This window comes from Salvia splendens, chromosome 20, assembly GCF_004379255.2.
Source record: "Salvia splendens isolate huo1 chromosome 20, SspV2, whole genome shotgun sequence".
Taxonomy (NCBI): Eukaryota; Viridiplantae; Streptophyta; class Magnoliopsida; order Lamiales; family Lamiaceae; genus Salvia; species Salvia splendens.
Window position 1 is genome coordinate 3071993 of NC_056051.1, and position 12326 is coordinate 3084318.

The 12326-nt window shown below is 37.9% G+C and overlaps 1 protein-coding gene and 1 non-coding gene across 2 annotated transcripts; both read left to right on the plus strand.

The window, feature by feature from the left end:
* Window positions 1-2620: 2620 nt before the first annotated feature.
* Window positions 2621-5547, plus strand: LOC121781236 (thioredoxin-like protein slr0233). The gene is made up of 5 exons (XM_042178962.1): window positions 2621-2913; window positions 3973-4061; window positions 4324-4501; window positions 5163-5239; window positions 5337-5547. Exons 1-4 carry the CDS (start codon window positions 2746-2748, stop codon window positions 5226-5228), a joined length of 501 nt encoding a protein of 166 aa, XP_042034896.1. The 5' UTR covers window positions 2621-2745; the 3' UTR covers window positions 5229-5239; window positions 5337-5547.
* A 151-nt stretch (window positions 5548-5698) lies between these two features.
* On the plus strand, window positions 5699-5771 carry TRNAE-CUC. Its single transcript has one exon. It is a non-coding gene; the product is annotated as a tRNA-Glu (tRNA).
* The last annotated feature ends 6555 nt before the right edge of the window (window positions 5772-12326 follow it).

Here is a 12326-nt window from a genome sequence, read left to right on the forward strand (position 1 = left end):
TTATCCTTCAAATATTAGGAAAGACACTATTTAATTGATTCATGGGCCATGGGCCATGGTGACGTTTAAAACAATAGACATATTTATGTTCATCCGGGTTGTTCGCAAGATTAAATCTCATGATTAAATATGTATCATGTTTGGTTCATAAGATTGAATCCTTTAACTTAATCCTAGATGGATAGTCTCATGATAATTAATCATAGCCTCCCCCTCCAACTAAAATAATCTCACAACTTAATCCTAGATGGATAGTCTCATGATATTAGTCATGGCAACCGAACGCTACCCTAATAGATTAGGATAAGATGACATACTTGTGAAAATAGTTTATACATGGCTGATTTTTGTGAAATTTCAATAATATTCGTCGTAGTACTCTCTCCGACCCTTAAAGTTTGTCCCATTTTTTCATTTTTGTCTGTCCTACAAAATTAATCTCATTTCACTTTTTACTTTTTTGGTAGTTGACCTCATATACCACTAATTCATTCATACTCACATTTTATTATAAAAGTAAAGTAATAGAGTACATATAAAAGTAGGACCCACATTCCACTAGACAATATTTGGGGGGACGGAGGGAGTACTATTATTTTAACTTCTATAAATGTAAGAGCATCCGCATCGGTGCTCGATGCGGATGACGGCGTCCGTGCCGCTGGCACGGCACTCCACTGTCCGCCGTTGTGCTCTTGCTGCTGTCACGGCTCTGCTCGATACATCGAGCACGTCCGTGCCGCTGAGCAGGCTGACGTGGCACGACGGGATTGGCCAACGGCAAAGCCGTTGGCATTTTCAAATTTTTTTAAAATAGAATTTAATTTTAAAAAATCTTTTTAAAATAAAAAATATTTTCCCACTTCCCAATAAATTATATCCGTTTTCTCCCCACTTTTATTTTATTTTTTATTTTTTTCCCCCAAAATTCACATTTTCATCTATAAATAAATACCCCAACTTCCACACAAAAAAATTCCCACCACACTACACAATTCTCATCTAAAATCTCTTATCAATTCTCAATCTTTCACTCTTAAAAAAAATGTCCGGCTCCGACGATCACCCTCCGACTCCCACGGTTGGAACCACAAATGGTTCGGCTCACAACCATTCCCTAGTCCGGAAACGCCATTCTCGACCCCTTCTCAAACCCAAGGTTCTCAAGTTCCGGGTGGCTACTGGCCTTACCCGGTGGACGACCAAGATGCCCCCGATGGGCGATACGGGTGGGCACCCGAACCCGAATCGGGAGGGAGCGGCGGCTCTCAAACTCCTCCTACTCCTACTCCTACTCCTACTCCTACTCCTCGTGGTGTCCACACCCCGTACACTCCGGCGGGGATGGATAAGTTATTCAAAGCCTATTTGATTATCTCCGAAGATCCAGAGGTTGGCACGAACCAAAGCGGGATAGGTTTTGGTGGCGCGTCTCTCGCCGGTACAATGAAAACTGTCCGGATGGAACCATCGAGCACAATGAGAGTATGGTACGCAATGCTATCTTCAGAGTCAACGAAGAAATCCAAAAGTTCCAAGTGTATTACCTCTAGGAAGAGCAGTCGACGGGGAACGGCAGGAGCGAGCTCGACATCTTCAGTGTCGCGTTGGCGACCTACCAATCCCAACATTACAAACAGTTCAAGTACCTCAGCGCTTGACAGGAGGTGCGCCATTATTTGAAGTATAAGGGAGACGTATCATCCTCCTCCGGCTCCTCCAGCAAACATCATCCGAAGTATAAGGGAGGCGTATCATCCTCCCCCAGCTCCTCTAGCAAACGGTTGAGGTCGGTATCCCTATCCGATGCCGGCGAGGATGAGGTGGCTAGCCAGCTTGCTGGAGCTAACTTGAGTAGCCCTGAAGCCGATCCGAGCAGTTCCCAACGCCGGCCACAAGGAAGGAAGAAGGCGACGGCCAACCGCCGTCGCGCTGCGACTCCATCCGCCCCCGCTCCCGCTTTCTTTGTGCCACTTCAACCCCCACCAACTCGTTGTGGACCCTTTTGGCTCAACTCAATTTGGCCAATAGGTCTCGGATGACTCCCTAGCAACTTGATTCACAGTTGGCAATGATACGGGGTCTCCGAAAAACATTGGGGATAGGGCCAAAGGACTAGTCTTCCACAGTGGGTATTTTTTAGCTTTTAATTATGTAATTTTTAACTTATAGGATTTTAATTATGTATTTTTTAGTTTTTAGGATATAATTATGTAATTTTTATTTTTTAGGATTTTATGTTTGTAATTTTTATTTTTTAATATTTAATTATGTAATTTTATATTTTAATGTATTTTTAGTTATTTAAGTATTTAAATTAAATAATGGAATGGTGAAACCCTTGAACATGGATGTAAGAGATGTGTTCTTGAGAAAAACATGGAGTAAAAAATTAATAAAAGTGGGTCTGAGCCTGACAAGAGCATGGATGTGGATGCTCTAATATCTTTTGTCAATTTTTTATGTCAATATTTGTATTTAAAACATTTTAATTATTTTGATATCCGTTATTTTTAACGGACTTGGTTTGTATTGATGGAATTAAAATAATATAATTATAGATTGCTTTCTCTTACGAAATAGGTGTTTCTTCATCATAACATTAGGCTCAACCAACACGCCATTTCACATGCCATTTTTTAATATATGCGTGTTATAATTAGCCTTGTTTTAATCACCAGCACATCACACTACATTATTTGTTAATTGATTCCAATTCTCCCATCTGTAACAAAGCGCAGAAAAATGGCGATTTCCACAACTGCGGCAGTTCCGATCGTCGCTGAAACGTCGCCGTTTTCCAATTCCAAGCTCGCTCACTTCTCCTCTCTTCACTTCCCCAGTGAGCTCCGCATTTCTCAATTTTCAAACCGTTGCCTCAAATCTAAGCCCCGCCATTCCACGCTTACGCCGGTAATTAGTCGTGTGTGTGTGTTTGTTTGAAGAAAGTAAAATTAGTTAGATATAACTTTCATTCTGTTTCGAATTTGATCTCTGTTTGAATTGTTGTAAAACGTTGATTGCAAATTCGTGCATATGTGGAATCGTTTAAAGTGTGTTTTTCTCATAATCACGTTGATGTTTGATTTATTTGTCCATACTTGTTTATCGTTTTTAGTGGAATGATTTGACTCTTGGCAAACAAGAAGGTGATGCAGAGTTTCCAAGCTGCACGTGAATTTCTGTAGATTCTGGTTTTCGTTGTCGTTATTAGAAAATTGAATAGCTGTGAGTTTTTGTAATTAGAACATACAAAAAGAAGGCTTTTGGGAGATCTGGAGTTTCAACTGTTGAGCATTTTAATGCTGGGCTTTATGTTCAGTTCTTGTGGAATATAGCTTGATGGACTTGATATATAGAGCTAAGGATATTTGCATACCGTAGCTGCACCTCATTCCCTTGTTTGTGAGCATGATACTCTGAAAGAATCTTGATGAAATATATCTTAACGTAAATATGGTTTTGATGAAAGCTCATGTGTCTCTTTTTTTGCCTCAAAAGTTCCGGATTTCTAGCCTTCATTTAAATAAACTCAAAGAGAAGAAATAAAAGTGGAAATGACATTTTGATCTGTTTTCTGGGCTTAGAATCTTAGATTATAAGATAAGCTCACTGTCTTTCAGGCTCTATCAGTCATACAACACGTAGTAAATTGTATGTGGGCAACTAATCAGCAAGTTCAAAAATGTGCGTGCGTGCGCGCATATATGTGTGTCTTCTAGTCCCTTTGGTTGTTTTTTTCTCTTTTCGCCTAAAGGTTGTTCCCTTAAAAGGTGGTAAAGGCCAATGCGAGGAATAGAAAGTTAGAAATGGATGACTGAATCAAAGTGTACACATCACTCGTCACTCTCACTGTACTTTCAAGTGTCCTTAAGTTATTGCAAATTGTTCTTCTTAAAGTTCTTCCACCTGTGCATGGTAACTGGACTCTATCTGGCTTTCTCATCTAATACTTGCAATTTACTCTATAAGGTTGCGTCAAAGAAGCAGTCATTCACTTCATTCGAGGAGTTGTTGGAGAATTCTGATAAGCCGATTCTGGTTGACTTCTATGCTACTTGGTAGTGCCTCTTGTACTTGTTTACCTTCATCTATCTATATATCTTTGTCCAAGGGGTATGGTGTTGATTTACTCTTGGATTGTTTAATAGTCATATAATTGATGTTGTCTTAACTAAATGGACATTTCCCCCTTCAGTGACTCTTCCCATAAACTCTGGATCCCCACTAGAGTCTTGAAGTTTAGTTCTTCAGCGCTGCATTTATACACTTCAGTTGGAGATGCCTTAATACAGTTATGCTATTCCGTTTTTCCTTTTCCAGGTGTGGTCCTTGTCAGTTTATGGTTCCTATTCTGGATCAAGTAGGTAGTTCAATGAATGATAGGATCCAGATTGTTAAAATTGACACGGAGAAGTATCCCAGCATTGCAAACAAATACAAAATAGAAGCATTGCCAACATTCATTTTGTTTAAGGATGGGGAACCATTCGATCGCTTTGTAAGTAATTGTTTTTAATTGCATTTGTTTAACGCTGGTCAAATTTGTGAATTCATGTTATAGTTTAATGCTTAGCAGGAGAAGATGAGTGAATGATTGCTTTGGGCAAATGTCTGCAAGTGTAAATTAGGGCACACAAAAACTAAAATAATCCCTTTTGGTGGTATATATAGAGGAAGGCCTACATGAAATGACATTAGAGATTCTGGACTGAGAATTGTATGGATCCATAATAGTTGTGATATATGTTATCTGAAATCCTATTACTATTTGGGTCAGCTGGAAAATGGTGCATATAACAGCTGAATTGGACATCAACTGTTGAGAAAGTCTTTTTAGTATCTCTTCCATTTTGCTTAGATGAACCTGTTTTGCATGCATCCAAGGGCATATATGTGTTATGTATACATAGAAATAGGGCTGGTGCTAGAGAAAGGCACCCCCCCCCCCCCCACCCCCCATCCCCACCCCAAGAAAAAACAACTGTATTTTAGTAACTTCTCAGTATTTCACTAATATAGCTGGTATGAGCATCGGTCCAAAGTTGGTATTTTGTTAGAAATGTGAATACTCATGCTTGAGAATGATTTAGATTGTTCATTCCTTCTTGTTGCATTGCTAATTATTTCTTATATTCCCTAATACACATATCTATTTTCAGGAAGGTGCAATGGGCAAAGACAAGCTTATCGAACGCATAGAAGCTTCACTAGAAGTTAAACAGTAGTGCCAGTTGTGGTGAGCCAAGATGCCTATACATATATAATTTCTTGAAAAAGTAAATATAAACTGAGATGACCCCCAAACTGACTGCTCATCCATGATTTTTTCTCAGCTGCCAGGATGTAACGTGATCTATAACGATCGCAGAAGGTTATAGAGGAAGATGGAGGGAAGTGTTGTAACTTGCAATGGGACCATGCTTGTTAATTCTTCTATTTAGCATTATCAACCAGACCAAACAGATTTTTAATCATGGAACTTGTTTGTTTTAGTTGCTCAAACATGCGTCGGGAAATAAATTTCATATTCTAGTTACTTTAAAATGTTGTCATCATGCTCGTGATCCATCAACACAAACGATCGATCTGCCTTCTGCACCATCCCTTCGGTCTTTTCAACACATAAGTAACTTCTGTGGTAGTCATCTTTTAGATCTCAGATAACAAAAAATTAAACATGACTATAGACAACGACTCCGTTGTAGTCTAGTTGGTTAGGATACTCGGCTCTCACCCGAGAGACTCGGGTTCAAGTCCCGGCAACGGAATTGTTTATTTATTACATAATTGTTGTGTCGATATATATATATATATATATATATATAGGGGTGTGATAAAATACAAACTCTCTAAAATACAAACTATACAAACTTTAATCATACTCACACCTCTCTCTATATATATATATATATCTTGTTTGTAGTATATGATTATTACAATTACAATTGTTGCTAAAACTAAACTAAAAAGTGCACTTATGAGAAATGTGATTAAAGATGAACATGAGGAGAAGAAGATCTTGGCGTCAGGGTTTGAGGAGAAAAGATAGAACATAGAGACAAGTACAAGAGTAGAGGAATATACTATAACTATGAAAAATAAGGAAATACTAATCCACCAAACATATAATAAAAAGTGGGGTTGTTGTGGTCTGACTCTTTAGACAAAGTTGCAAATCACAAGATATCATCATTGTCTTCATCCTTGTATTTCAATGTGAAAGTGCTCAAACTCCAGTTTAAGCTTTGTCGCCACCTCTTCAAAAAGTTTACTCATTCCCCACGTGAGACATATTTTTCAGAATTTACGATATCTTCTTCAAATTTCAGTTTTTTAACCTCCTTCTGTGTCTCCCCACCAATGCGTGAATGAATGCTTTCCGGGTTTGTATCCGTTTAAAATAATCGAATTTTAATTTCAAAATCGTTTAAAAAAAATATTTTCCCACTTCCCAATAAATTATATCCGTTTTCTCATCACTTTTAATTTATTTTTAAATTTTTTTCCCCAAAATTCACATTTTTCATCTATAAATACCCTCATTTTCACACAAAAAATTTTACACCACACTATACAATTCTCATCTAAATTCTCTCATCAATTCTCAATCTTTCACTTCACTCTTGAGAAAAAAATGTCCGGCTCCGGCGATCACCCTCCGGCTCCCGTGGTTGGAACCACGAATGGTTCCCTAGTCCGGAAACGGAATTCTCGCCCCCTCCTCTAATCCAAGGTTCTCAAATTCCGGGTGGCTACCGTCCTTACCCAGTGGACGAGCAAGATGCCCCTGATGGGCGATACGGGTGGGCACCCGAACAGGATCGGGAGGGAGCGGCGGCTCCCAAACTCCTCCTATTCCTCCTCCTCGTAGCACTCGTGTCATGGGTCGTGGCGGCGATCATCACGCCCGCACCCCGTACACTCCGAGGGAGATGAATATGATGTTCAAAGCCTATTTGGAAATCTCCGAAGATCCGGAGGTTGGCACGAACCAAACCTATGATAGGTTTTGGTTCCTGAAGTAGCTGAAAGGCGTGTGCTTGGTGGTTATGATTTACAAACCCCTAGGTCCAGAGGATTCGCTAGATCACAGGGTCTAGGAGATCGTGGAACCTTTGGATATGCAGTCGTTGGACGCGCACTTTCCCGCTTCAAAAACCTCAACCCACTACACTATTGGCTAGTATAGGGAAGTAAAGGATCGATCTACGAAGACGGAGGGGTTTAGCATGCATTTAGAGGGTTTTGGGAAGATTCGGCTGCTGCCACGCAACAAGTGGGTTGAAACTTAATCTAATGGACTTGGGAAATAAAACTTACTCTACTCTATCTACTGGGTCCAAAGACTAAAAGTGCTATAAACATAGTCGCATGCATAATTCGAAACTGGAAATTAACTTGGGCACATTTATCAAACTACTGGGTCAGGTAAAAATTAAGTTTCCTAAAACAGCTACACAAAAGAGCATGAAAAGTGACAGGACAGGTTTCCCTAAATAACTACCGACAGTAAAAGCTGCAACTAACAAACGAACGGCGGATCTGATTCTAACTACCGATTATCTTCATCTTCTTCAGCAAACAAACACGAACTAGAACAAAAACAGAGCATAGAAACTGAGCATACTTCAAATCAAACGTTAAACAAGAAGATTATGCTAAAAATTACCAGATCTAATCTACTAGGTCAAGCAAAATAGAAAATCCATGCAGATCCAGAAAGTACGTACTCAGATTCAAACATTAAAAATGAAATCTACTCTAGATCCAACAGATTCAACTTCAACAAAACCACATCCACAACTTTCAACTCCGATTCAACTCCGATTCAAACCAACAACCAACAAACTCACTCAGATCTCTCTGATCTCAACTCCATATGAACATTCAATTGCGAAAGCATCCAAATCAGTAAAGCAACACAAAACATTGAGAATCAGAGTGAAAATAGAAAACAGAAGCTAGATTAACCATAAAACTTCAAATGTTAGTCACAAAACAGTCATCGAACTTCTGGCAAGGAAGTCTTGGAGAGAGAAAATACGTGCGGAAAAGTAAATTGTTTCTTCACCCTTATCAGGACGGTGTTACACTTCCAAAACAACACCACACTACCCCGGATTTTCCATCTGAGCCAAATGCGTGAAAGAGCCAAGAAAGTAAAATATTTCGAGTGAGATAGCTCCTAAGGATTTTCTAACTAAAAGAGAGAGTCCTCCTTTTTCAGCTATTTTTCCTCGTATTTATAGGCGTGGCTCCAATCCCTAGGGCAAAGGTCTTTGCGATTTGACGTTTGTGCCCCTGAGGATTCCGCTCTTTTTCTTCACTCTTTTGCTCCTTTTTCCTCTGCCCAGGTAATTGATACTTGTTCCTGGGTCTGGCAGATAATTCACGCATCTGGACTTACAATTATACGTTAGCACCATGGAAAACACAGAATTTAGATCTAAAACAAATGCATGAAACGAGCCTTATCAGTTCCGCATCTCTCGCCGGTACAATGCCACCCGACCGAAGCGAACCATCGAGCGCAATGAGAGTATGGTGCGCAATGTCATCTTTAGAGCCAACGAAGAATCCAAAAGTTCCAGGGGATTTACCTCCAAGAACAGGAGTCGGCGGGGAGCGGCAAGAGCGAGCTCGACATCATCAGTGCCTCCATGGCGATCTACCAATCTTATTATTACAAAGCATTCAAGTACCTCAGCGCTGGGCAGGAGGTGCGTACGCATCCGAAGTATAAGGGAGACTTATCATCCTCCTCCAGCTCCTCCAACAAACGGTCGAGGTCGTTATCCGACGTCGGCTCGGATGATGTGGCTAGCCAGCTTGCCGCAGCTAACTTGGGTAGCCCCGACGCCGACCGCAAGGAAGGAAACATGCGGCGGCCAACCGCCGTCGCACCGCTCTCTCTCCTTCTCCCTTTGTGCCACCTCAACCGCCCACCAACTCGTTGTGGACCATTTTGGCTCAACTCAATATGGCCAATACGTCGCACATGTCTCCCGAGCAACTTGATGCACATTATGCAATGATACGAGGTCTCCGAAAAATATTGGGGATAGAATAGTCTTCCACGAAGGTATTTTAAGTATGTAGTTTTTAATTTGTAGGATTTTAATTATGTAATTTTTATTTTTTAGTATTTAAGTATGTAATTTTTATTTTTTTTTAAATTTGTAATAGTAGTTTGAGTATTTTTAATATATTCTTATTTTGTAGAAATATTTTTTAGTAATTGAAATATTTAAATTAAATAATAAGAATAGTGAGACTCTTGAGCATGTTCTTGCGGAAGAGCATGAATGTGGATGTTGTACTCTTAGAAAAAAATAAAATGTAAAAAATTAATAAATATAGGGCCGAACCTACATCCATGCTCTTTAGCAAGAGCATGGATGAGAAGGTTATAAGTACCAAAGCCGAATCAGTCCAACACTTTTTTTAATATAGGAGTACACAGTTTTCAAGCTCTAACTTTGAGTGGACTAAACCGGCCCAAGAAGTGGGGCTAATTTTGTCAGTTCCAATATTATATTCCTATTTTACGTGCATATTCCTAGTAACATTTTATAGATCATAGTTTAAAACGATGTTAGTCATTTAGCAGATATTTGTTTATTAAATACTAGTAGTATCTTACTTCACATAATGATTAGACTTCAACAAAAAATAATAGTAGTACTTTTTAAATGATGCAATAAGTGACACCCATCACAATTTTCAAAGCTCAACTTTAAGATCATATAACGTTTTTATATTATGAAGCTACCCATCTGAATTGACATCACCAAGTATCACTATCAAGCTTTAAACATACCTACAGTCACCATAGTATCACTATCAAACTATAAACATGCCTACGATAATTAAGACGAATAGATTCTGATGATTTGACAAACACCAACATGTTTTTCATCAACAAGTTTTTAATGTGGCAAATTCTGATGATTTGACAAACACCAACATGTTTTTCATCAAGTTTTTAATGTGGCAAATTCGTCGACTGCAACATTAGTTTGATATTGTCCGCTTTGGGTCAATCTCGCACGAATTTATTTTTGGGTCACTCCCAAAAGGCCTCAAACTAATTGGGGTTGGACATAAATTATATACACCTTCCAACTTCCCTCAATCATCCGATGTGGGACGGGTTTGTAACTCAACAAACCTTTATATACACCTTCCAACTTCCCTCACTCATCCGATGTGGGACGGGTTTGTAACTCAACAAACCTCCCCTCAAACCGAGACCATATCGGGAACGCAGTTGACACGAACATGGGTAGTTCCAACCCTGGCCCCTGGGTCATCCTGGGCCCGACTCTAACCCGAGTCCTTTAGGGCCCGACCCTAACCGGGGCTCATCCAGGCACAACCTATAGCCACATGAGCTCTGATACCACTTGTTAGGATCGTCAAGCACAACCTATAGCCACATGAGCTCTGATATATACACCTTCCAACTTCCCTCACTCATCCGATGTGGGACGAGTTTGTAACTCAACAAACCTCCCCTCAAACCGAGACCACATCGGGAACGCAGTTGACACGAACATGGGTCGTTCCAACCCTGGCCCCTGGGTCATCCTCGGCCCGACTCTAACCCGAGTCCTTCAGGGCCCGACCCTAACCGGGGCTCATCCAGGCACAACCTATAGCCACATGAGCTCTGATACCACTTGTTAGGATCGTCAAGCACAACCTATAGCCACATGAGCTCTGATACCACTTGTTAGGATCGTCGACTGCAATATTAGTTTGATATTGTCCGCTTAGGGTCAAGCCCACACGGATTTATTTTTGGGTCACTCCCAAAAGGCCTCAAACTAATTGGGGTTGGACAGAAATTATATACACCTTCCAACTTCTCTCACTCATCCGACATGGGACGGGTTTGTAACTAAGCAAATATGCACAAATTCATCAAAAACGACGATCCTCTACATGGATTCACCATTCATTCACTTAATATTACATTATACTTTAATGAAATAAAATAATGAATTATAGAATTAATTTACTTGCAAATTTGACTTTTAAATATATAGCTGCACAAAAAATCAAGGAACACAAGCTTATTTTAATCATAAATGGTTTAATTCTTATTATTTTGGATTTTTTTTTTAATTTTAACCCCTCCAAAACTATGTCCTTGTGTGTGGTTCTAATTGTACAAAAATACATTACCATAGAAAACACATTGGCCATGTTTGGTTGGCGGGAAAGTAAAGTTGGCAAGGAAAATGAATGCTGGGAAAATGAATCCCGGGAATATAATTTCTAATAACTTTACTTTCCCGTGTTTGGAAAATATCAAGATTTGAAAGTATATATTTGATTTAAACACTAAACTAAAAATATACTTATCATTTTTTATTTATAAAAAATAATAATACATATTATTTAATAAATTATTAATTATAAATGATAATAATTATATTATTTTATTTATTATTACGATGGATACTTTAAATATGGATTATACATCATAATATATAATAATATAATAATAAATAAGATTATTATTATTATTATTATTATTATATTTACTTAATTTTTAATTGAATAAATTTTATAATTTAAAATTTCACTACAATTTTATTGTTAATTACTAATTTATAAATTAATAATTATTATATTATTATATAATTATAATTATATTTAATTATTTAATAAATTATTATTATTATTATTATGATAATAAAAATAAAAATAAATATTAATAATATAGTTATAATTATGATAATTTGAATTATAGTTATTTATTATCCTGAAATTAAGTATGGTTTATACTAATAAATAGTAACAATAATGATGATGATGATGTTGTTGTTGATGATGATGATAATGATAATAATAATAATAATAATAATGATAATAATAATAATAATAATAATAATAATAATAATAATAATAATAATAATAATAATAATAATAATAATAAACTGTACTATATTGCATTAAATAGGTAAGAATTCTAAAACTGGGAAAAAGAATACTTAAGAAAAGTTAGGATTTAGAATCGTGGAAAGTTGTACTAACTTTCCTTGTTTCAGGATTTTGATTACTTTCTCAGTTTGATTAAAAACAGAAACAAGCACAGGAATTTAAAATTTAAGGAATCAGATTACTTTCCCAGACAGAATCCTGGCAACCAAACATGGCCATTATGCATGCGCAAAAAATATTTTACTGGAAAAAAATATCGGAACCGACCATCAAGCTGACCAAATTTGTAAGCGCAAGGTTTGATTGATGGTCGGTTCCGATATTTCTAACCTTGGTATATTCCAATATTAATTTGTAAGCGCAAATAGTGG